At 39.7% G+C, this 27,549-nt stretch overlaps 1 protein-coding gene across 1 annotated transcript in view; it reads right to left on the bottom strand.

Annotated features, from left to right (window-relative positions):
• LOC137656893 (putative inorganic phosphate cotransporter) overlaps nt 1-27,549 on the bottom strand; it is a 61,819-nt gene that overhangs the window by 21,683 nt on the left and 12,587 nt on the right. The window contains exons 6-8 of the mRNA XM_068391275.1: nt 14,201-14,427; nt 5,305-5,454; nt 3,633-3,765 (exon numbers count right to left, since the gene is read on the bottom strand). Coding sequence (XP_068247376.1) covers nt 3,633-3,765; nt 5,305-5,454; nt 14,201-14,427 — 510 coding nt within the window. The remainder of the gene's footprint in view (nt 1-3,632; nt 3,766-5,304; nt 5,455-14,200; nt 14,428-27,549) is intronic.

The raw sequence follows: 27,549 nt of genomic DNA, 5'->3' as shown, positions 1-27,549 counted from the left end.
GTTCATCTCTCAGCTTTTCATCAATCTTTAGAATAAGCATACTATATATTTTCATAACAACTGACGTAAGTGTTATGCCTCTGTAATTATTGCAATCAGTCAGGTATCCTTTTTTTTTTTTTTTTGTCATTTTCACCAACACTCCTAACTCCCATTCATCAGGTTTTGCCTCAAAGCCACATTCTACAAAATAATCTTGTAAGCAGTCGGGGAGTCACTTCATTTTCGGCCATTATTATCTCAGCAGTTATTCCACCGTATCCAGAGGCTTTCCCTCTCTTTAGTGTTTTGATGATAGCTTCAAGTTCAAACGCTGAATTCATTCATGGACACATCAAGGGCTTCATCAGCTCTAGGTATATCAATCAAATTATTTCCTTCATATCTCATATTCATAACCTCACTATTGTTCCATCAAAGGATGTCTTTCTTCATCTTCTGTTGTTATAACAGATCCATCTCTCTTTTTGATGAGTATATGCTTCTTCTTCTTTGCCCCCATAGAGATTTCATTAATAATTCTACGAGCAATTCTTACACCATAGCCACTTCCTGAATTCATAGCTTTGTCAGCTCTATCTGCTCTACTGTCTAAATATTCTCTCCAGTCATTCCTAGCTTTTCTTTTGACCCCACTATCAATACTGAAATACTTAGCATACTCTACGTTGTAATTTTCATTCATTTCTTGAAAACTTTCAACAATCAATTTCTGTTTATGTCTCTTTTCTATAGTAGCCCAAGTATAATTTGATATCCATGGTTTTCTCCTTGTAATTGCGTGTCTCAAGACTTCTCTACCAACGGACTGATATGTTTTCAATATCACTCCATTCTTCATTTATTGTCTACTCTTGGTCTTTTGAAGTCTCTAAGACTGCAAATCGATTCTTACATTGTAAATGTTTCTCTGTGCTCTTCTTCTAAAAGTTTAGTTGTATCAAACCTTTATATTCTATTTATCTTTCTGTTGGGTGCTTTCAGTTTTAATTTCAGTGTGGCAATAAGGAGCTGGTGATCACTACCATTATCTGCACCTCTATAGCTTACATTTCTCAGTGTCCTCCTTCTCTCTTTATTAATGACAATGGGATCTATTTGATTTTTGTAATTGCAACAAGGGGAAGCCCACATTTACTTGTGGATGTTCTTGTCTTGAAAAAGAGTACCTCCAATGGCAAGACTGTTTGCTGAACAGAAACTTATGAAATGTGCTCCATTTTCATTTGCAACTTCGCCAAGACCCTCGACACTCATCACATTCTCTATCCCTTGATTATTCTTTCCAACTTTAGCATTGAAGTCGCCAATCATAATTTTCATATCTCTCTCTGGGATATCATCTATTACACTCTGCAGTTCTTCATAGTATTCATCTTTCCTGTATTCAGGGGAATCATTTGTTGGGGCATAGCAAACTATAATACTCGTGTTGCACTGCTTTGATTTGAACTTTGTTGGTAATGATCTACTATTTACAGCTCCCCACTCGGTTAATGCCGTTCCTGTCCTTGGTGTCATCATCATTCCTACTCCTCTTCCAACTTCATCTGATCTTCCTTAGTAGATATATATATATATATATATATATATATATATATATATATATATATATATATATATATATATATATATATATATATACTGTATATATATATATATATATATATATATATATATATATATATATATATACATCCTCAAATAAGCCATATATATTTTTGATACATTAATGTCTGGATTCTCTTAACGACCTCGGGATCAGAGCCCCAGGCGAAATCACACAAAGACAAGAGCTTGGCTCCGGCCGGGAATCGAACCCTGGTCGGCAAGCTTGTATAGACAGTGACTAAGCCACTTGGCCACTGTCTATACAAGCTTGCCGACCAGGGTTCGATTCCCGGCCGGAGCCAAGCTCTTGTCTTTGTGTGATTTCGCCTGGGGCTCTGATCCCGAGGTCGTTAAGAGAATCCAGACATTAATGTATCAAAAATATATATGGCTTATTTGAATATGAAAAACACGTAAAAATGTGCAAAATTTATCATATATATACATACATATACATATATATATACAGTATATATATATATATATATATATATATATATATATATATATATATATATATATATATATTGCCTTGGTCTAAAGTTTCTTTACCAATCCCCTTAGAACGTGTTTCACTTGGGCCAAGATATCCAAACTATATTTCATAAATTCACTCTCCACTTGCTGTAACTTCCCAATCTTCTTCATGGTTCTAATATTCCAATTACCTATTCTCAATTTTTCTTTAGTATTTATAAACCGGGGACCATTCTTTCATCTTCTCTTTCCATGACTGACTAAAACCATAGGGGATTCATTGGCTATATACATCAAAGGATAGCCATTTCCTTGTGATGGGCAGTGCCTACTTAACTAAGGCAGTGATCCCTGCCGGTCCATACTAATTCTAATAAGATCAACCACCAGGCATCAGGAGTAAAAGCCAAAGAGACAGTGTTTCCATTGCCTTAAACCCCATCCGTCACCCTGCTGCTAGTGACTATCGAGATTTAGGGGGCCATTTCCTCCACACCCAAAGTTCTCATTACTCCACCAAGTTGCTCATCCACTTATACAAGTATAACCGTTGGCAAACATGTATTGCTAAGATATACCGCCTAGCACGGTTTAGGTTCTTGATATTAAAAGCGCAGTTATATCTCTTAATTTTTGTTAAAATCTTCGTTTGGAAAGGGTTTTGTAGGCATCTCATTGGCGTACCAAATCGTTTTCCGTTAATCATTAATTTGAGGAATCATGGTTTGCTTGTCAAGATTGATGGGCTTTAGGCCCTAAGATAGCTGGCGATGTAATCTACAGTATTAATATTTCACGCCGAATTACTTTATAATTTTCCATTTTGTTTTTTACAAATTATAAGTTTAAGTACTTTGTTTTGGTTTTATATAGGTATAATGTATATCAAATCTTTTTTATTAATCAATTTGGAATCGAGTGTTTCCAAAGGATTCTTTTAAAGCAGTCTGGAGTATCATATTACAAACTTTTTGTGTGAGAGTCTTCTTACCAATTATCTAGACAAATGAGTCTATAAAGGGGCATATTTGGTACTTAGACATAAATACTTTCCTATCTCTTTCATTCACTGGTATCTCACCTCTATTAGAGCATGGGAGTCGGCAAAATGAACATCAGGAGAGGGTCATAGAGATAAGCTGAATTTTAGTGATAAAATTGGTTATTTCTATACTTACCTGTTGTTCAAATACATGACCAAATTTTATGGGTTAATGGCTATAAACCCGAGGTTCCAAAGAGAAGCAATATGAACATTAGGTTAGTATCGAAATAACCAATTAAATTATTAAAATTCTGTTATCTTCACCATCTGCATCTCATTATGTACTGTATTTCTATTACTTTTTCCACTTTCACATACTCTATAGGCTTTTTATGTCCAGAAAACATGTGCCAAATGTTACTCTCATATGAATGTTCTCATATTTTTAATACTTCCACTGCTATTAAAGATAATAATAATAATACAGTAACTGTCAACTAAGTACAATATAGTATGTAGTGTTTTTACCTTCAGTTTAAGTAAGGACTGTAAGACTTACCGACGCTACTTGATAGCTTGCGAACTTGGATTATAGTGAGTGCATTTTTTTCGAGGAGAAAACTCGCAAACATGCCCCAGCAGATACTGAAGATAGCTGATATTATGTATGGCAAAGCAGACAGCAGGCCATTCTGTAATGGGAAAAATATTTTTAATAAAAAACTAAAGTTCTCTTACATAGTAACTATGTCAAATTAATTGCATCATACTTAGAACACTTTGCAGTTCCAAAATATTTTTGTTCCTACACGAATACAAACCATCGTCCTTAACCTTGCGTGTGTATCGTGGACCCCATGTGGGGACCTGGCACATGCGCAGAACCATATTTTTCGAGATTCCCTTGGTTCTTTCTGCTTTGCCTGAGAGTTAGAGGTGCTTGGGGCCTGTTGGTGATGTTTATCAGTCAAGGAAGGACGCATCAAACTGAGCTCCGGATATTTCTCAGATTAGTGCCTCTCAAACTTTCATCCGTCACGAGTTGGGTAACATGGTACCGAACAATGTAAATATCTTAATATCGTACACTTTTACATTTCGATATATAGATATATATACATATATATATATATATATATATATATATATATATATATATATATCTCAAAGTGATATAAAAGTTAATGAGATTTTCAGTGAAAATTGGCGAATAGTGTTGCTATGCAGTGATGTGGTTACCTTGAAAATCTGTGGCCACTTTATATAATTTGAGGATCTTATATGTCAAATGGCCCTCTCGGAAGGAATTTCTTTTATTTTATTTTTGACAGCTACCAAATTTCAGGTTGCCAAATGCATCATAATCTTAGATAGTAGTACAGGTTAACTTAGGTCCTCTTCTTGGCTAACGTTCCTGGACCAAGTGCTATTGTCCTGCTCGTAAGGTAGTGATTATACAGTAGGTGTAATTGCAGCTTAGTGAATTACCATTTCTCTTTCACAAGATATATAATTTAATCTTGTTTGAGCTCTAGACTAATAGTGGGGTTCAGGATACTTGAGATGGCATCAATGACATTCAATGTTAGGATGCCAGAAAACTCAAAATCAATCAATCAATATAATACTTGTATATTTTGTATGGTTAGGATTCAAATTTAGACAGCAAAGAGGTCATAGTTTTCTCTCCTTTTGTTTGTGGAAACAGCATGATAATCAGATAGGATTTTTTATAAAATACTAAAGTAAGTATTCAGCTTTATAGAAGGAAATCATAGAAATTTAAATGTATAAAGTTGGATGGTGTATTATTTGCTTTTAGAATTAGTTAAGTCTAATCTCACACCTCCAATGAAGTGTGGGAGTAAACATAATGGCTACCAGATAAGGTTCATTTAGATAAACAGAATTTTATAAATAAAACTTATTTCGACACATACTGGTAGGAATTCAATTCTCTCCCTTTTATTGATGTCAAGATTTTTTTTTAGAAATATTTCAACTAAGGAGGTCCTTCTGATGAAATAACCAGTTGTGTTCCCCCAGTGGCTCCTGCTATTTGAACTACTGGACATCACAGGGGAGGGGGATATGGGAGAGATAGAGGAAGGAAATATATTATGTTAAAAGCCAATAAATTAGTCGTTAATAGATAAACCATTATGACTACCAGGTAAGTATTGAAATAAAATCTCTTACTTAATATTAGGTTTATAGGTTTTTGAACTTACGTTCTCTATCCCATAGTGTTGAATGTTTTTTAAATAGGTGGGTATCTCTGTCAGAAGGTTGAAAAACCCGAAGTTGCCTCCCCATGCAACTGCCACAAGAGACCAGAAGGGCAGAGATGTAGCAATTTTTGCCCAGGGAATTTTGATTCTCTGTAAGAAAATAAAGAAAAATATTAATATCTGTACTATATATGGAAAGGAATTTTTAGTTATGTATATGAAATTCCTCTGGTGTTCATATTGCTTCTGCCTGAAGTTGTATTGACGTCTACCGCAAAATGAAACTTTCCCGTTTTCTCCACTACAAAAAAAAAAAAAAAAAAAAAAGCGCCTCACCTCTGGGAACTTCAACACAATCTAGCGGTATATTATTATTATTATTATTATTATTATCATTATTATTATTATTATTATAATTATTATATTAGCGTAGTTACAACCCTAGTTGGAAAAGCAGGATGCTATAAGCCCAAGGTCTCCAACAGGGAAAAATATCCTAATGAAGAAAAGAAATAAAGAAAGAAATAAACTACAGGAGAATAAATAGAAAATTATGATAAAATATTTTAAGCCCAATAAACACATTAAACTAGATTTTCCTACATACTATATATAAACTGTAAAAGGAGACTTATATCAGCCTGTTCAACATAAAAACACTTTCTGCAAATTTCATCTTTTACTTCAACTACTGGTTCTGGTTCAGGGGTGAGGCATAACCTTTGCATCGGCGCCTAACCTGATTAGGAAAATCATTCCACAACTTGGTCATAGCTGGAATAAAACTTCGAGAATACTGTATAGTGTTGAGCCTTAATGTAAAATAATGCATAATTATTAAAATTAACTGCATACCTAGTATTACGAACAGGATGGTAGTTCCCTGGAAGATTTGAATGCAATTATTGTGAGAATTATGAAAAATCTTATGTAACATACTGTACATAACGAATTACTGGACGACGGTGACATATATTAATATCTAGATCAGGAATACGAAATTTGATAGACCGTAAGTTTGTCCAACAAATTATGATGAGATAGCAGCTGAACACGAGACAGAAGAACAATAATGTAAGCAAGGCAGAATGAAAGAATTAAAACGCTTCTTCAAGATAAAATGATCACCAAAAATCTTAAAAGACTTTCTCACTAAAACAATTTTTGTGCAATTGAAGAATTTGTTATCTAGAATCACACTTAAAATTTTATGTTATACAGAATTTAAAAAAAAAAAAAAACTATCATTGCTGAGATCCTGATGTTGAAGAGCCAGTCTTTGACCTACTTACAATCATACTTTGAGTTTTGTTTGGGTTCAGCTTCATGCCCTATCATTTGCACCATACACTAATTTTAGCCATATCTCTGTCATGGGATTCAGTAACTTCAAATCTACATTCAGATAATGGAATTGGTGCAAAGAGTAGCATCATCTGCATATGCAATAAGCTTGTTTTCTAGGCCAAACTACATGTCATGTGTATAAAGTATAAAAAGTAATAGGCCAAGAACACTCTCCTGAGGACCACCAGATATCACATCCTATACTCAATATGGTGACCATCAGTAACAACTTTTTGTGATCTGTTACTTAAAAATCCAATAATTATGCTAAGAAAAGACTCACCCACTCCCAACTGTTTGAATTTGAAAACAAGGGCCTCATGATTAACACGGTCAAAGACAGTACTGAAATCGATGCCAATCATACGAATTTCTTTACCACAATAAAGGGATTTCCGAAGGACATCACATGCTCGAAGGCCTTTACGAAAGCCAAATTACAAACTAGGGAATAGATGATTACCTTAAGCATACAATTTTAAACATTTTGCCCAAAAACATTCAAAAACTGGAAACTAAGCGGTGATCAGCTGGATTTTAGCTACCACAAACACATTTACAATGATGAAGAAACATTACCAATTCTCCAACAAGTGCTAAAAGAACCTCTTCATGCTAACTTACGGAAAATAACAACTATGGCAACTAACTAGTCGATGATGGTCATGAAACTACCCAATACCTCCTACTCTAGTTTTTCTCGTCGATGGTGTCTTATAGAACATCCCTGTTTCGTCCAGTGATACAGAATGAATTTTGTTTGTTCATCTTGAACTAATAAATCACAATAGGATTAAAATATTTCCTGACATTCTGTAACGTAAACGTGTATACCTCCTAGTGGCTACAGTGTTGCTTTTATGTGTATGGAGAGATGGTGTTTACTCATATTCCCTCTTCTTTGAAGTTATGTCAGCTGAGTGCTGTGATTAGTATTCAGTTCGTAAAGTTATTTAAAATTTAGTGTCATCTTTGCCTTTTTGCGATTAGTTTTTTCTTACGTTATCTTGGCTAATGACCGAGGAAGTATGTGATCGTGTTGAACCTGTTTTTACCTTTAATATGGGGGTACTATTTAAAGATTATTTTCGAAATAAGTTCAGGAAGCTAAAGGTTCATGTTTTGATTGGCGGTGAGCCCAGATCAATGGGAATTTTACGTTGAGTATTTTTCTCAGCCGCAAGATGCGTTAACTGAACTTTTCCGAATTCGTTTTTTGCTTTCAGAGGCATGCAGTATATTGAAACTTATTTGGTGGGATAAGTAAATGCATTAATTGAGATAAGTTTTGTCTTCTTTTTGTTCTGAGCCATCTTGAAATGCTCACTCAGGACTTATCTTCGGAAGAAAAGTTTACCATACGCTTACATTTAGTGTAGAGAACTTTTCCCCTTTTAAAGCAATGTATTGAATAACCAGTGGTCCTCTAACTTTCACCATGAATAGTTTTCTTTGACATTAACGATTATAAATAAAATAAAATCTTCGAATACAGGAGTTTTGGAGGAATTTACCAACAATAATTTCCTTTTAATTCATAATCTTAATTTGGATTTGATTAAATATGAATAATTCGACAAGGCAATTACGAATTATTATGAGAAATGACAGAAGTTGCTTCAATCAGTCATATATATCGATCTCGTTACCACAATGAATTCTGTTCAGATATTTCATCTTATTGAATATTTTTAAACCGATGTAACTTAGTATGAATGCAAGAGGAAGTTTTATTTTTATTAAATTTCCAGAGGTATTTTATAATTAGATTGGGGGTATATTCTTTAAAGACTATTTTGGCAATCTAGTTTCACCAGTTCTAGTACCAGGTCCTATGTCCCAAATTTCATATCAATCATAAGTGATTAGTCATGGTTATAAATTTACATCATAGGCTATATAATGCCCTTTTTGGTGTCTATTAAGAATTGGTGTTTTCATGGCCTAATGTGCTGATTAAGGTGTTTTAGATGAAAATTTTTAATTGATATTGAGACAGTGAATCATCTCTTGAAGACGGCAATTCTGGTCTTACCTGCTTAGTTTATAACCCTAACCTGACTCCTAAGTTGAGTCTAGTGGTTATAGTGTTCGATTCAGTAAGGGTTCTGAATGTTCATTGTGCCTTACAAAATCAAGATAGTCTCGTAGAGCCTCAAATTCTTGATTTACCTCAAATTCTTCTGCTGCTAAGCCCTTGCATTCTCACATTCCTATTCACTCTTTTAGACAACTAGATTGTGAGGTAGAAGAGCAAGTTGGTAGTTTGGATCTTATCTTAACATCTATCCACTCTCTAAAGTAAGCGCTCTTAACCAACCTCGTATTTCATTAGTGGATGGTATGGTATATTGTACCATATGAGTTGATGAAATTAGAAGATTCAATGAAAATTTGGAATCGATTGAAAGAACCATAGTAGAAAACTTGCTTTCAGTTCCTGTGGAAGAATCCCCTGCTGCGAAGGTGATGTCAATAGATTGTGAAGAAGAGTGAGAACGAGAGTAAGTGGCCCCACCCTCCTGTCTTCTCCAGCTGAGCCTACTTCTCCTGCTTCGAAGGTGTTGCCACATCCATGATCACCACTTGCTGACCCAAAGAAGAGGTGGTCACCAAAGCACAGGACAACCGGTCATCCGGAGTCTTGTGAGACCTAAAACAATTCTCCTGCATGGTTTTGTGGGGGTAGTAACTGTGCAACAAGCCCCAACCTTTGGGAAGAAAGCACGGAGCAAGGTTCTGGCACTTGTTTGCAAAGTCAAGGTATTGAAATTGAGAGACTGATCCCAAGCATTACTGGTCATGATTCCAGTCCCACTCGTGCCTCGGGATGCTCCCAAAATACTTCAGTGACAGACCGCCCTGCAAAGAGAGTTATGAGGAAGAAAAAAGTATCTGATGATTCTTCTGAGTCTTCGGATCACCTGTCCAGCGCAAGGAGAAGCTGGGCTTTTTTCGCCATTCTGTTCATTCTCCTTACGAAAAACGATCATCACACACAGGGCTTTTTTCGCCATTCTGTTCATTTTCCTTACGAAAAACGATCATCACACACATAATCACCATGTGGCTGATCTTTTGGTCTGGATTTCCATGATGCTTCTTGATTTCACTCAGAAGGAGAGGAAGTCGCATAGCCTACAGCTTGGAAGAATCACCCTTCCAGGTTCCTTTCGGACAAGCAATCACGAACACCCTGGTCGTGATATGAATCCTGTAAGTGACGTTCCTCTCAAACACGTTCGATGAGAAAACATTCACGTTTGGCACGATCACCGCAATCAGGTGATAAATGGTCTTGAGCCCACTTAGGCAGAAGATCGTCTTGGTCTCACTCCTTGTATTCAAGGCAACATGAATGGAAACAGTGGTTTCCACTTCTTGACCTCAATCAGTCAAGACCAGTTGTGGACAGTCTTCCCAACAAAGCTCCTCTCCTACCAAACATCTTGGTCCTATGGAGACTGAACTTCTTCAGAGAAGACTGCTGGCCTTTATTCCCTCGGTCAAGTCATCTAAGGCATCAATAGTGAAGATCCCTCTTTCTTCCAAACGAAGAAGGCAAGTTTCGTCTCATAAGGCTTCAGGTTCCTATGCAGCTTGATCCAAGAAAACTTCCCAAAAGGAATCTTTCGCTCCTCACAGTACTCTTCCAGCTTTGGATTGGGCTGCATTAGACTTTCATTCTAACAGCAAGGATATGAGGTCTAAGCACCATCCTTCTAAGGAGGAAAACCTAGGAAACATTCTGCCCCATAAAATGTAAGATCACCCGGAAGTAAGGATGATCATTCTTTTTGAGTGTCTTCTGAGAGTGACTCTGTCAAGGAGACCAGTCACAATTCTCTTCCTGTACCGAGGGTTACCATCCCGGTTTGGTCTTGGGCCCCAATCAGTCTTATGCTGAGCCAGTGGAAATCCCTTCCTCCCATGCAGAACCCTCCTCCAGGAGGAGGATCTAGTTGGGATCCCTCAGACTCGGTTGCTCCAGATCAGGCTTCTCTGACTGCTAAGAGAGATAACCCAGAGATGGAGTGGACATTCATCAAGATCTTGGCATTCACTAGTGAATTTGACAAGCTTAGAGAAGCGCCATTCGAGCCCATCGAAGGAGGCCTTACTTAGAGCGACCTGCATTACTGTGCTTTTCAAGGTTCTTACCCTAATCTCGAACTGCCTTTGTCTAGGTTAACATGGGTGGCACTGAAGGAGGTAGATCTACAGATCACGGGACTGACGCACTCTCTGTAGTCTAGTCAGTCCAATAAGGTTCTTCCTCTCACATTCTCCAGACAACAGAGATTCCATTTCCTGGAAGATGCTCCACCTACATCTTTGCTAATCAATGACACAATAGAGGAGCTAATAGGGGTTTTTAGCTGAGAAACTGAAATATGAGGCGGCCTCTTTTCCAGCTTCTGAATCTATAGCGATGGCATCGGTATCTCTGGCTAGCCTCAAGGCTACATCACGGATTGACCATTGGTCGGGGGCACGAGTCCACTTTGTGATGCCCCACCTTCCCTCAGATGACCTGAAGAGGAAGATTATGGATCTCATTCTCTCCAGGACTAAGGCAGTCATTTTTTTAGTGAGCCATTCAACCAACCAGTGGGTGAGCTGGGTACTCAAATGGAGAGATGCAGTACCAGGCTGCTTTTCCAACCATGTATCTTTTAACAAGAAAATGCCATGACAAAGTCACTTGGCTTCAATACATAATATTTTTTGGTTGAAGCCTCGTGACAGGCAAGAGTGCTTTTGAACTGGGGAATAGGTTTTCCTCATTTTGGCTCAAAATTTCTCTCACTTTTTCTGTTGCATATTATTACTACAACCTCCTTCATATTTTATCAACTCTCTTCCACCTTGCTGTCCAACCCCTCTTGCCCTTTTCATTCTCTAGATTTTTGAGAATGGATACCATTGCTGGGATTGTGGAGTTTTTTTTTGCTAACTACCCTATAATGTTTGGACTAAAGGAGTGTCAATATTCTCATATTGGCACGTGAAACTATCTTATGTAGAAAATAGGTCCTCAGATTCTAGGGGTGGGCTGGGTTTTTTTGGGAGAGAACCCTTGGTATTCTGTCCAGCTTGGCTGCCACTATGATTAAAGTGGGGTTAATTGCATTATAAAATGCTCTCAGCACATCATCATGGTAGGGCTGGGAGTGGACATTTTCAAGACAGCTCTCACAGGTTGCATTGGTGGAGCAATTAACTCCGTAGAAGGCAAGGGGGTGGTCTTTTAGGATGTCAGACAGTCTAAAATTTTCTTTTCCTTAAACTTATTTTTTCATATTTGTTTTATTCATTTTTATTATTATTCCTTTCCCTCCCAAGAATAATAATGAATAACATTGACAATGTTACCCATACCCCTGGACCTCCCGATGAGCCCCTGACACTGTTGGCGACACCTGCCAATTTTATTAAGGAAAATTCTGTTGATGGTCTAGGCACTGAAAAGGACCACTCTTCCCATATTCAGAATATTGAAACTAAGTTAAGAATTCATGGTGCTTCATATCTGTGATATACTTTCAAATTATCACTATGAAGTTTTATAGAGGAATTTTAAACCCTACGGTGAAATTAGTGAAATAAGGATAAATCTCATAGAGGATGATAACAAGTGAGAGGCATGCATCCTCTTAAGCAGTCGTAAGGAAGCTTTCAATGCCAGCTGTAATATTTCAAGAATAATTTTTTTAAAATTATCAGATTAATAGAGCATTGTGTGATACAGCTCCTAGAAATCTGGATATATATCGCCATACCGACTGGTATTAAAAGGAATGTGTTGAACCCAAAATAAGAGTGATATAAAAAAGAAAGCCCGATGCACTGATGTGGATTATAGCCACTGCAAGAGAAGAGGAATATTGTTACTTTAAATTTAGCATGCTGTTACAAAAGAAAGTGGGTGCTACAGAGATCTTCCTAGATTTGACAATAAATCCATCTTCATTCGTGCAAAATGTAAAATCCAGTCTGTTATGCTAACTAACCTAGAAATTGAAGGAAATCTAATGGTCGATATCAAACTAGATTTGAATTCTAGCTATGAAAGATGCATGATTTTTGACAGGAACCTATATAAGTATACCGAGGAAGCAATTTTTATATGTTCTCTAAAGAAATATGATGGAAGGTTCATAAGATTCCCAGAGCTAATATGATTATTTTCACTTTTGAAAACCTTTATTTACCCTCTCATGTATGCATCGAAAAGGAGAGAAAACCAGTTTGTCTATACAAGCAGAAATCCTGGCAATGCTTCAATTAGATTTGGACACCCCTCTTTGGTATGTAACAACGACAAGCTCTGTGACAATTGTTCTGATCTTCATCATTGTACCTGCATTTCTGTTGCAAAGTGCACTAATTGTAACCAGGATCATAAGCAAACTAATAAGAAATGTCCTCAATATCAAATTGAAGTCTTGTTGTTCAGATTATTTGTCAAATCCCTTCATGTTTTATGTTCTGATTAACCATTTGTTTTGTGTTTTTCTTTAGATATGCGCAACCTGCAAAGATAACAGTATAAAGATGAGTGTAATTTTTAAGAATGATAGTCGGAGATGGAGAGAATCTGATTTTTCAACCCATTTGTGTCTTATTTATTTTTTATCAACATGTTCTTGAATTTAAATCTTTGTATCAGGTAAATTTATAAGGTCATTTATATTGTTGATGTAAACGAACCTCATTCTAAATATAGGCCTACTGGCAGACTGTAGGATAAATCTAACTCCACATACTACTACTACCCCTCATGGTCTTGTGTTATTGTCCTTACATTTAATTACTGTCAAGCATTCTCACTCTGTTTACCATTCAAAGCCTGGCATAGCGCCTGAACACTGAGGTGGTACTGGTACTGACAAAACCAGTTTATTGTATAAATTTCACAAATTATCTGGACCTGAAATTGTGTGTATGATTTATGAACCACATTCTATGTTTCTTCCTGATGGTGTGGGAATGATGGCGCTCCAGTCCCCCAGGATAGGGTCATAGATATCTGATGTGGGGAGGTTCTCCCATAAAGGAAATCCCAACACTTGAATTAGATATATTTCCACACAGAAGTTTAATGATAGAATTTATTATCTTATACTTACCTGATGTTTATATATTGTACATATCTCCCCTTTCTCCCAGTGATCAGCGAATTCAAAAAAGACTAATTATCAGGTTTGTGACTTTGAGAACTGAAAAGCAAGAGGTAGTATGTCGTGTCTTCCACTAGTTAGTTACCATCAACCACTAGTTGATGTGGTGGTTCCCAAAGGTAAAGGCATTCAGCAGGTGTAAAAAATGGGAAAGTTTTATTTTGTGGTAGACATCAACGGAGCTTTGAGTAGAAGCTATATGAACATCAAGTGAGTATAAAAATGAAAAATGTTATCTTAGAAATTCCGATTATTGTGCTTTAAGAATTCAATTAAATAAACAACGGGATGTTTTATCTTGCATGTATGATGTTGAACATATCCAAAGTAGTGTTCTGAGTTACATTATGTAAATAATCTCTTACCTTTTCCCCCTTGAGGGTTGATCCTTGTGCTTTGATTAACCTGAGTTCAGATTCAGATAGAGAAGGGTGTTCGTCTGGACTATTATGAATTAGTAATAGCCATGGAATGGTCCAGAGAACCCCAGCAGCACCGAACACATAGAACACAGAGGGCCAACCTCCTAAGAAGTTTGATCCTATCATTAGGCCTCCGAGGCCCATCGAAAGCACGGTTCCTATAGAACTACCTGGGAAAGAAAGAAGTTTTAATTTTCAAATTCTTAGGATGCCTTTGAGCTCTTAATATTTTAGAATAACTATAATATGTATAGCAGTGTATATAACCAGAACCTAATACAGTAATGTTATTTATTGTATTATATTCATTTACATGTACTTTTTCTCCTTTGCCTTTTATTTCTTTCTTCACTCATGGGTATTATACTTCATTGAAGCTTGATGATAAATTTCATGACTTTTTAGTAAAAGTATTCCCCCATTATAAATAATATATTTCTTCCTACACGAATACAAACCATCGTCCCTTAATAGAAGTATGATATCAGCGAAGCTGGAACAGCAGTTAAGAATTTAACAAGGTACTTATAATTAGTGGTGAGGTGCTGAGTAAGCCTCACCTGACTGTCGGTCAGCTGTATATTCGATTTAGAATTTGGCTGCAAGCAGTACACACATATTCTTGCTACTTTTCTGACTTGGCTGTTATAATTTTTTTTTCTTTATCTTTGCAGTTTAAATTGAGAATTGCAAAGACATGTTGTTGTGTCCAAGAAAACCTCGAAGGAAGTGTGCCGATTTATGTCAAAAGCTGCTGTTGATCCTCACCATACATGTTTTTTTCTGAGGTCAAGAGTGTTCACAATCATCTCATTATGACGAGTGTGGATCATGGCTGTCTCTTTAGTTTCCCAAGAAGAGGAAGAAGAAGCCTAAGAAGGATTCTTCAGTATCAGCACTGGTAACACCTAAACTAATGCTGAAGAAGTTTTATACCTCTTTGTCTTGCAGCTCTGCTCAACCTACTACGTATCCCTTGGATTCCTTCATGTCTGGGTTCTCTAATGGAATTCCTTGGTAAAGGAGACCTCAGCCCACCCACTGGGCTTTCTTCAGTGAAAGCGGAAGTATTACCTTCCCCTACTAAAGGCAATACTCTTCCACCTTTTACCTCAAGGCTCGCCTGTCGTATTCAGAGTGACGATGACGACCTGAACCTAAGGAAGTTGTGGCCTTCCGTAGACATTGTTGGTGCTGGGTCTGTGGGAAAGCTGTTGAAGGCATTGTGGTTGCTAGGATTTTTTATACTTTCCGCATTGTTATCTTCCCCGTCTATTGCTACACCTTTGTAGCTTCTTCCCCTGCATGAGTTCTATTGTTAACCTCCAATACTTCTACCCTGAAGAAGCCTGGCAAGAAGAAGCATGTACACTATTTCTTTTCTAGTTCTTCTTCCTCTTCTGCCTCATCTTCATCTTATCTTTCAGATGATGCGCTGTTACTTCTGCCCAGAAGAAGTTGCTATAGTCCAGAGGACCAATCTACAGACATTGCATGAGATTCTGACCGATCACTCCTCACTTATGAGTGAGAGGGGTGGTGCATTACCAAGAACCAATCCAGAATAGGAAGATGTCTCGCTATGTGGTACAGGGGTTTACACTCTTGCTTCCAGTGCTCAGTGTTTTACTGAACCAAGCGTGCCCTCTGTCAGTCAGGATTATGGGCACTCCTTCACGTCAACTTTCTGATGGACAATCATGGTACACCTGTGTCTCTCCCTAAGGATACTTTGGTTTTGAAGGGAAAAAATTACTTGTGGTGTGGTAAGATAAAAAGAACCAGTGACAGGTTTCTTTGTGTTTTTAAAGGAGTATAATGTCAGTGAAGCTGAAATAGATGTTAGACTTTTAACATGGTAAACATAATTAGTTGCCAGATGGGGAGTAAGCCCCACCCACCAAACAGGTAGAGCAACCCTCATTTTGACTTTGGCCACTGCTGAGTACACATGTACCCTACTGAATCTCTGACTTGGTTGTTGATGTCTGTCCTTAAGCCAGGCATGCATCTTTGCAATGGTAAGGAATGCCGTTGTTGTGGCTGCAATATAAGAAAGCTGGAGGTGCACCTCCATTTACTGGGTTGGTGACGATTCGCCACCGCTCATTCGCCGACGACTATTAGCCACCACCTGTTCGCCACCAGCTTTTCGCCACTTGGGCCATTTCGCCACAGGGACATTTAGTCACCAGAAACATAACTACAGTTGTTTATTTTTTCCCCTCTGCAATTTTCTTTTATTTTGGCAGTTTTAACTATTCTACTGCAAAGTGTAAATAAAATAAATGTAAAAAATAAACATTTTATTTGGTAAAAAAAAGTTAAAAGTCATTCAAACATACTATTGTTTACGAACAAGTAAAAATATATTGGTTTGCACCTAAAGAAAATAGAAACTTTAGTTCATTTGATAGTTATGGGCTATTCCTTTGAGATATTCCAAAGTTTCTCTTTCATTGTTGCACTCGAGAACAATTTTCTTTATTCTTTCATCAGTGCTTCTATATTTTTTTCAGCTTTAATGGTGGTCTGCGTCCTGCTATCAGTTGTTCCATATATAAATCTCTTCCCTTTTGTAATTTCATTAGAGTTTCTATAAATTTCCATATGGTTGGGTGGTTAGTTCTAAGTTCAAAAGCAATTCTGCGATGAGCAGCTTCTGCGTGGTTATTTGTTCGATCTTCATCATTTTAAGTAGTTTCATATTGCGACCAAGTATCATGGGGATACAAGGGTGGCCTTCGGCGTCTGCTGTGCCTATTGTAGATACCAATAAAATTATATTCAAACCAATCTAATATTGGTATGAGTTCCTCAGGCAAAAAGTCAGAAAGTGCTTCTATGTAGATGTCAAGGTCACAATGTGGTACAAAAGCCAAGGTAATTGTCATTTTGGATTTTAAAGCAAAATCAGGGTCATTATTGTACTGCCTAGTTGCTCCGACTGCAGCTATATGTCTTTGCATGCTTTATGCTAAATGAAAAAAAAAAAAACATCCCCTTATTTGGACTCCCGGAAAGCATTCTGTCATAGCACCAATAGCTGCTTGTTCAAAGTCACATTGGATACATTCCAGTCTTAGATTAGGTACCAATGATTTAACCATTTCAAAAATGCGTAGGTAAGTTGAACTTTGCTTACTTGTTAGAAAGATATACTGAATTGGATGAACACCAAGTTTTTTTGGCAAAATACAATATACTTGCGAGAATAAAATAGGGGCTATGTTGAATGTACCATCAACAAACCATGTCGATTCTACTAGATAATGTACCCAGGATTCTCTTCCAAATATAATGATATGATTACTTTCTGGACAACTATCAGCCAAAAGAAACCTTTCTTCCGATAAGTTATCAGGTTTATACATTTTATATGCAGTCAGAATGGCCAACTGCAGACTGCAGAAAATCGGTAGGATTTGCTGGCGCTAAGCTAATATCATTTCTTTTTCGTCTAATTATTTTCTTCATGCTGTCCCATGTTGGTAATGATGCTTGCACTGATAAAGGCACACCAGATATACATTCATTTATAAGAACACTAGGTACTTCTTGTGATTCATCTGCACAGCGTTTAAATTTACTTTTACCTTAGCAACTTGTTCACTTGCTACAGAGACTGAATGAGTGTGTTCATTCATTTCTTTTATCACATTGCTATTCCTGGTGTGGATCCGTCCATTGCATCTTCCCCTTTGTTCGCAGCGCCAAAATTTGATGCTTGGATCACTCTCAGATGATTTATCAAAAACTTAAATAAAACCATCGTGGTGAAATTTCTCTTTTCCGCGTTTGGAAAAAAAATGTTTTCATTTTGAGGGCTTGAGGAAGACTGATAAAAATATTAAGAAAATATTTACTCTTTTTTTAAATAAAAATGTAAACAGACTTGTTATGCTTGTAAACAATCTAAGCAAACGACCTTGTTAAACTATAAAATTATTAAATTATTAAATTTTCAGAGTTATCCGGCAAAAAAAAAAAAAACGATTGCCCCATATGCTTATAATGGGAGCACTTATTCTTTCGCCGGTGGTGAATCAGCGGTGGTGAAATGGCATCGGAGGCGAATGGGCGGTGGCTAACTGTCAGTAGCTAACTGTCGTCAGCGAATCGGCAGTGGCGAATGGTCCCTTCCCCCCATTTACTTTGTGGTTTTTGCCAGGCGCATGACCTTTCGCAGTCATCCCCCTGTGATGGGTGTAGGGAGTGGCTTCCTTTGCAGTGGGCAGAGTTCACTAAGAAGAAGTAAAAGAAGTCTAAGACAGATTCGTTGACATCAGATGGCATGCTCAGCTGATGCTAAAGAAACTCTTTAGCTCCTTTTCCTCTTCTTCTGGAACAGCTAACTTCTTTCCCTGTGGCACGCTCAACTGATGCTAAAGAAACTCTTTAGCTCCTTTTCCTCTTCTTCTGGAGCAGCTAACTTCTTTCCCTGTGGTTTCTTCTGAGACTGGACCATCTGGGGGAACCAGTCAAGGGAAGGGAGACTGCCCCCCACCTTCCAAGAGTGGCCTGAGAAGGCCAGTGTATAGTTCTTCCTTAGTGGGTGCAATTCACCCCCCCCCCCCCCTGTGACAACCATCTCATGCTGTAATTACTGTTGACGACCCTGACAAGAATTTGGATCTTTCTAGGTTGTGGCCTTCACTGGGGATTGGTGGCTTCTCATCTGCAGAGGAGCTTCTTGAGGCTTTAACATTAGTCAGAGCCCAAAAGTTTGTTGCTGCTCCTCTGCAGGCGCCCCCTGCAGAGGAGGAGTCTGGCAAGGCCCATAGTGACAACCCTGTTCCTGTAGAAACTGCAGGCACTGTCTGCAGTCATGAATTTTTTGACCACTGAAAAGAAGACCAAAGGGGATGTTGAGTGACCCCAACGCCCTTTGCCTGTCTTTTCCCCCACTGAGTCTTTGTCTGCTGCTTCAGAGGTGTTGCCATGCGCACGAACACTGCCTGCCATGTTGAGGAAAAAGAAAACAATGTGACTAAAGCATAGGACAACCAGTCATTTGGAGTCTCATGTGACATCTAACGATTCCCCTACATGGTTTCATGGTGGCAGTAACGATTCACCAAGTCCCAACCACTTGGGAAGGAAGCTTGGTGCAAGGTTCCAGTGGTCACCTGGCAAGGTTCCAAGGATTGGAATGGTAAGAGATCAATACAAAGCATTACTGATCAGGACTTGGATCCTTTCCTGCCTTGGGATGCTCCTGAAATTCTTTGGTGGCTGACCGCTCTGTGAAAAAGCTGCAAAAAAGAAAGTGTCGGATGATGCTTCAGATTCTGTAGATCATCTGGAATTTACTGTCAAGTAGAAGTTGAAGAAGAACAAGCGCCCTTCTGTTTGTTCTTTTTATGGGAATAATCACCATGCACACGATCACCATGCAACCAATCCACTCAGTCTTGATCTCATGGAGCTCTGTTATCCCAATCTTCTTGGTTTTGTTCACCATGAATATGCTTCTGCCTTTTCTCCCCCTAGGGATAAGAAAGCACGTGCTTCTAGTTCTCATTCACCATGAGAGAGGAAGTCGTGGACAGCTTAGTCGTGCTTCCCACGAGACTGGAAGGCTCACTCCTCTAGGTCCCAGTTGGAGCGGTTATCGTGAACACCCTGATTGTGATACAAGTCCCATAAGCACCATACCTCTGGAACCAGTTCTCTAGGAATATGCTGACAATTGCTGTAACAATAATTACCCCAATCTGCTGATAAACGACCACAAGCACGCTGAGGAAGGAGATTACCTCGGTCTCACTACCTGCATTCCAAGGAATGTAGAAAGGAAATGGTAGTTCCCCCTCTCAATCTCCATCGACAAAAACCACTAGTGGCCAGTCTTCCCAACAATTCTCCTCTCTTTCTGAGAAGTCTCATTCCCACGGAGACTGGGCATCTTCAGCGAAGACATCCAGTCTTCAGACCCTTTGGGCCACTGCATCTAAGGCAGTAGAGAAGGAGGAGGGAAGCTACATTTCCAGAGGCTTCAGGATTGGTTATAGCTCGACCCAAGAAAACTTCCTAAAAGAAACATTTTGCCCCTCACAGTTCTTCTCCAGGTTGAGATCAGGCTGCTTCAGACTCCTGATCTGAGCACAAGGATATCAGGTTTAAGTACCAGACTTCCTCCAACAGTACCAAAGATAAGAATTGTTCGGCTCCAGTAAGGTTATCCTCTGAGGAGGACGATCATTTATCCCGATTATCTTTGAAGAGTGACTCTATCAAAAGTACAAGTTACATTTCAGTTGCTCATTCTGAGTGTTACTGGCCTGGTTTGGTCTTAGACCCCAGTTGGTCCTATGCCAAATCAATAAAGATCCCTTCCTGCTGCATGGAACCCTACTCCAGGAGGAGGATCTTTCAGGATCTCCCAGACTCGACCTTTCCAAATTATGGTCCTCAGCCAGCCGAGCCAGACAATCCTGAGATGAAGTCAACAGTCCTCAAGGTCTTGGCACTGATTAGAGAACTTTATGAGCTCAGTGAGGTATCACCCAAGCCTATCAAATAAGGTCTCTAAAGCAGTTGTTAAGGCTCCCGCCCAAACCTTAAATTACCTTAGTCCAGATTAACAAGGGTTTCTCTGAACAAGGTAGACCTCCAAATCACAAGACCAAAGAATTCTCTATCGCATAGTAAGTCCAGCAAGGTTCTTCCTTCAGTTCTTTCTAATCAATGGAGTCTATATCCTGTGAGATGCTTCACCTACTCCTCTGTCAATCGATGACACGATAGAAGAGCTGACAAAGGGGTAGTCACCTCTTTTTTGGCCTCAAAGTCCACAATAATGGAATTGGCATCTATGGCAAGCCTCCAGGCTACTTCATTGATTGACCCTTGGTCAGGGGCAGTAGCCAACTTCGTGATGTCTCACCTTCCCTCAGAAGACCTGAGGAGGAAATTTACTAACCACATCCTCTCTGGGGATAATGGTTGTCAGCTTCTTAGCAAGTGAGTTGTCTAACCAGTGGGTGAACTGGGTCCTTAAATGGAGAGACGCAGTATCAGGTTGCTTCTCCAACTATATGGGATAGGAAGCCACCATTTTGTTGCTGAACTTGTCCTTGTTCCTGCAATAGGACATCGAGGCAACTGTCGAAAAATGTAGGAAGGTGAGCCATGACTCCCTTATCCAACAGGCACACCAAAACCCATGCCCACTTCAGCCCCTTCTTCAATTTCCCTTTCAACCTCACTCTGGCTGAGCCAAGAAGGGAGGTAGGAGAAGGAAAGGAGGAAGGGTATGTTAAGAAGGGCTTTCTCTTCCTCCAGCAACCATGAATGGGGAATGCCTGAAAACCCATTGGCCAACATGGCAGCAACACAAAGTGGAAGATTGGGTGGCGGAGGTCCTTCAGACAGAATACATACTGATCATCAGCTCTCTCCCTCCACTCGCTTGAGTTTTACTGATGTTTCAGATGTATCCTCCAGAATCGTTGAAAGCTCTGGCACTCATGCAGAGGTTTGGACAATGTCGGACAAGAATGAGGAGATGCAACGTGCATGAGGGTGAAAGCCCATCTCTTCCTCCCGTTGATCATGTAGTTAGCCTGTGGAGAGACTTAATACTGAGGGTACAGACTTCTCAGTTCTTAAGTCTGCTGCCATGAAAACTTCTTTCATGGCCAGCCTCCAAGTGGCTTCCTGGATCGACCAATGGTCCTCGATATCCTACTTCGACACTACTCAGGATTTGTCAAATCCTAAGATGTTTGCAAAGTACCGGAAATTCATTCTGTATATGGCAAATGTGGTGACTTTGATGTCACACCAGACAGCTAAGCAATGGGCCAACTTGGTCCCAAAGGGGAGGGGTGTAGTTGTTCCCTGTTTCTTCGGGCAAGTTGGATGAAAAGACATCGGTATTGAGAAACATCCCATTGCTGGATGCTACGTTTCTTTGTCCTTGGAGGGCCAGAGACACTATGAAGGAGAATTGGAGAATCGATAAGTTTGACTTCCTCATCCACCATGCTGTTACCTTCATGGTCCCAGTTCCTTTGAAGCCAGTGAGCCTTTGATGTATGTCACACCTTCAGGATCAGCTTTGAAGAAAGCTCTGGCTGCCTCCAAAAACAGATCAGAACCTTCAGCTGCCTCTTCTTATAAAGATGTAGACAATATTCAAGCCTGACCAGTTCAGGAGAGGCTGTAGAGTTAAGGGAAAAGGGGTATGTTGAAGTCTGCTGTCACCTTCTCCAGCTGCCATGAGTGAGGAAATACCTGACATGACATTATGCAATGTGGAGTATACCAGTAGATGTTAAAATTCCTTTTAGATTAATAGTATCCCCTTCATGGGTATTTATCCTTCCCTCACTTGCATTCTGATGTTGTTCCAGAGTTACCTTTCAAAATCACCAAAAGCTCTGGCCTTAGTAGCACCGGAGGGAAAGGGATATGGGAGAAAGGGCTCAAAGTTATTTATTACAGTTATCCATGTTTCTACAGTCGGCACTTCCTGGTGGAAAAGGCAACTGGGGCGAAGACTAGTCATGAACTTCACACCGTTAAACAGGTTAGTTTATCAAACTCCATTCAGCACGGAGACAGTAAGTACCATGCAGTCTGCAATGAAAGAGGAAGACTACATGCTATCAGCATATGCCCTTCTTAGATCTTAGAGTTCTCTTCACTTGCACTCCGATGGCATTCCAGAGTTTATCTCTGAAATAACTGAAACCTCTGACACCAGCGTCAGAGATAAAAGCAAAGGTGGAGAACAATGGGCGAAGCAAGTTGGCAAGCTTTTGACATCTTGTAAATCATTAGTCATTCCTGAGGATGAAAGGTCTCGCAAGCTGGTTCTTAAATTCATGGGTAAGAACGAACTCCCCATGATACAAGGTTTGAGTCCTCCATCTCTTCTCAGCAGGCATTCAGAGGGCATCAGAATGACTGCCTTCTCTGTCCTGGGTAGTTGACAGTCCTATCTTAAGAGGACTTGGCACTTTAGGCCTGAGCCTCAAAGACTTTTTTAGGACTAAAAGAGAAAGATATCTAAGAACAATGATTCTTGTTCTATGAGGCCTTTAGTAGTACCTATACATAATCTCAACCAGCAAAGGGGCTGGTTACTCTGGCAAGGGCTCACGAGGTTAGCAATATTGAGTCCTTCTTAGTACTCAGGAAGAACTTGTCAGTGGTTCAGGTATTAAGACAGGAGTCTACCAAAGCAGATTTATTTTACCTCCTACTACCTGTGGTAGCATACCCTCGAGTCCTTGGGTTCTTTTACTCTTGGTCTGGTGGTGGCTGCTCATCAGATTATGTAGCTACCTTAGCAGTTAGAATGAATGGCCTTTACACTTCTTTCTTCACCTTCATTTGAGAGTGCAGCAGTCATGGCCGCCATGGGCTGGACCAGATGTCAGATACAGGAAAGCTTCATAATCGAGCAACCTTTCTTTTCAAACAAAATCTGTTAAGAAATATCTCCCCAATCCTCCCAGATAAGGGGGAGGATGGATAGAGTGTACTCAAACCCATATCTTATCGATATATATAGATCCAAACAACATATCCTATACAAGGATATTAGTTTTCTTGTTATTGACTACGAAATACACTTGGTGGGTCTAACCTAATGCCTCTGACATTCTCAGTCTCAGACCAATTAGAAGTTGGCTGGAGTTATCACCCTCACTCCTATAAACTTTTTAAGGAATTTGTATTTTTTCACCTATCCAAACCTGAATTCTTTAAATTACTCTTACTGTGGCTGCGGGGGCATAACAACAATTAGAATAACGGCAACGTATACCTACGTGTCGTAAGATGTGACTTAAAGGGACGGGATGAGAGGACTGGGAACTCCATCTCCTCTGATTTAGTTCCTGAGAGATATCTGCTACCCCCAAAAGCTCGGGGAAGTGCGGGAAGTGCCTTGGTAAATAGCTAGACACTTACTTCCTCAATCCCCCAGCAATTTCCGAGCCTTAGGGTGAAAGTTAGTGTCTAGCTGACTGGCAAGTAGGTGGTGCTTACCTGCTATCTGCTGGTAGTTATAACTACCTTGTGGAGTTCTTAATGGCTGTTCTGGCTTCGCTAAAATCCTACTCCTTTTATAGGACTTGGGTTTCAATAGTTAAGAAAAGTAATAGTTACTTTAAACATTTGTGTTTGTTGACAATCTACATACTTCACATGGACAGTTCCAGAGCTGTGGTGACCCTTATGGTCGATCGTTAGTTTACATGTAGAAGGGTTCATATGTTTTGGTATAAGTTCACTATGTCTATATATAAGGCTGATAACTGTTGTGCGAGGCACCAGTTAGGTGATAACTGAGAGGCGAAGTGAATGCAACTGAATTTTATTAAGCAATCATCAAGTTTTGTGACAATAAATGAAGAAAAATTCCAAGTTGCTAGCTTCAAAGAAAATGATGAGCTAGGGGATCTTCGTGAAGTGATTTTGACTATCGAACCAGCAGTGACCACAAAGGTACTGCCATGCAGGAATATTTCTGTCCAGAAGGCGGTGAATGAACTGGTAAAACACAAAAGTCCATTTAACCTTTTCAGTAGGAAGATTAGACGCTGATGTCGCAAGTTGACAATTTAATGAATGTCTCCCTAAATTATCTGAGTTGCTCTTGTATAATGAATAAGAGACAAAGGGGAGACTTCCAGCCTCCCTTTCTCTACAAAACTACATAGAGTTGTGTTCAACCTACCAAAATACCCCAGACATGCTCATGGTCCTAGCCAAAATGCATATGGCTACCTTAGTGGAGGACCTTTACGCCTTTATGAAGACAAGGAGAGCATGTAGAGAGTTTGTGTTCACTGCTGCAACAGTGAAACACGAAACAAGGAAGCTAATATCTTCCAACATCTGGGGTAAAGACCACTTCCCACACAAGGTAGTTAGAGCCACCATGGAGAACATAAGTCTTCTCCAAAAGTGGGGCATCCTTTCAAAGAGAAAATCTTCCATGGTTGTGAGTCCCCAACCTAAAAAGAAGACGGGAAATGCTGGAAATATTCGGGCTGCTCAACAACATCCCACTATTCCAGTGACCACGGTGCCACAGGCAGGTGGTCAAAAGTTTAAACCTACTGACTATTCGAAGCATGAAGATGCTTCTGCTAGGAGGAACGTTCCTTCAGGATCGTCGGACCTACGATCCTTGGGTTCAAGGTCTATTCAAGATGGGACTTTGATGGGAAACAGAAATGTCTCCACCATCATTTCCTTACCTTCTCCTACAATCCAAAACCCTCCTGGAGGAGTATACCTGAGAGCTCTAGAGCATACAGGTGGTAAGAAAACTATAGTCCATCGAGTTGCAGGGAAGGCTGTTTTGTGTTCACGAGAAGGACTCATGAAATCTCTGAGTCATTCTGAACTTGTCGCCACTCAACAAGTTTATAGAAAACAGCAAGTTCAGAATGTTAATCCTTCCGAACATATGGACCTTGTTCCAAATAGGGATGTTCGTAGTCTTGTCAGACCTGAAAGGTGTCCTGTGGCAACTTCCAGTCAACCACCCCCTTCCCTCCTATCTAGAATTCAAGTTACAGATAGTAACATACATCCTAGGAAGGACACGTGTCGGACTAGACACAGTCCTAAATATCTTCATAGGATTGGCAGACTTAGTCACGTTAAAACCAAGCCTAGAAATGGTTCAGGCATTAATGTACCTGGACGAGAGGCTGGGGTGGGCAGCACCCGAAGTGGCTGGTTGATGTGCATCCAAAGAAATGACCCGGTTCCCGGGACATCACGGATGCAAGATAAGCTTCTAGAAGTCTCGACTCTCTCCAGCTCAAGGGTTTCAATGGCTGAAAAACCATTGAAGCCCGCGGTCACATCAACTCTCCTTTCCCTTGGGAATATAAAAGGAGATTGCGAGGTCTGTCAAGAGACTCAGGTAATCAGTCAGATTTCCAAGACACTAGCAGGGAGAAGCGCTAAACTCTCCCCAGTTTGCAATAGTGACAGACCTAGTGCTAAGAGCACAGCGGAAAGATGCATTAAGAGCCTGGAGAAAATACGCATCAAACGCTTGAAGAGATAAAAAAAAGACCGATATCGGTCCCTCTTTAATCGCTTCTCTAACAAAAATGAAAGCACCAAAGTCCCAAGACTCTGCTGGTCCTATCATGAGTGAGGAAGCTCCCTCCACACAGATCAGATTTCTTACGACTGATCTGGGACACCGAAGCGATAATGAGACGTCACAATCGATAATGCTAAAGAACGTCTCATACAGTCTAGGTGAAGTTAACCATCCCTTTCTTAAAGGGATGGCACCTGTCAGCAGTTCATATACAATTGATCCACTATGTGACAGTGGATGCTCTGTTTCGATTCAAGCCGATAGAGTTGGAATGGTCCATGGACGCAGACCTATTCCCTCCCAGATGGCAACAAGTCCCGGAACTGCAGATCGACCCATTCATCATGAGCGTCTTCAAGAAACTACCTCGATATGTAGCCCCTTACGAGGATCCTATAGTGGGGTTGATCGACGACATGTCTCTAGTATGGAAGGGATGGACTCAGGTGTGCCTGTTCATCCCATCCAATCACCTGCTGAAGGTCCTCAACAGGCTCAGATATTAACTTCTAATGGGGAGTAGCTCTTTTGGCTCCCAGATAGCCCAAGAGCAATCTGTCCTCCTTAATGAAGGAACTGAAGATGAGGCTGGCCCTAGTTCTGAACCTAGGTCTATTTCAGAAGGTTCAGAAATTAACTGCCTTCGTTTTGTCACAGAGAACCCAAACCCTTCATTTCATGATTTTCTTACCCTAGCGGTTAGAAAAAGATTTGAGATCTCAGAACGCAATATAGAATTCTTAGAAGGCTAAGTCAACTAGAAGACAATATGAGTCTTCCTGGAAAAAGTGGGTTGCGTTTGTGAAAGCAAAAGGACCGAAAGAAATTTCAATGAACTTCTGTCTGTCCTTCTTTGTCCACCTTCATAGTCAAGGTCTGGCGGCCAACACGATAAATACGTGCAAGTCAGCCTTGACTAGACCTCTTCTATATGCCTTTCAAGTGGATCTGGCGAATGAAATCTTAAATAAGATTCCGAAGGCATGTGCAAGGCTTAGGCCCGCAGTACCACCAAAGCCCATCTCTTGGTCTTTGGACAAGGTCCTACATTATGCCTCATCTGTGAACAATGAAGATTGTTCTCTTAAGGATCTAACCCAAAAGGTTATTTTTCTGTTCAATATAGCCTCTGGGGCTAGAGTTAGTGAAATAGTGGCCCTATCCAGAGATAAGGGCCACATTCAGTTCGCAGAAGTGGGAGAAC

The sequence above is a fragment of the Palaemon carinicauda genome, chromosome 17 (genome assembly GCF_036898095.1).
Source record: "Palaemon carinicauda isolate YSFRI2023 chromosome 17, ASM3689809v2, whole genome shotgun sequence".
In the NCBI taxonomy this organism is placed as follows: Eukaryota; Metazoa; Arthropoda; class Malacostraca; order Decapoda; family Palaemonidae; genus Palaemon; species Palaemon carinicauda.
This window is presented reverse-complemented; position numbering and strand designations above follow the sequence as displayed.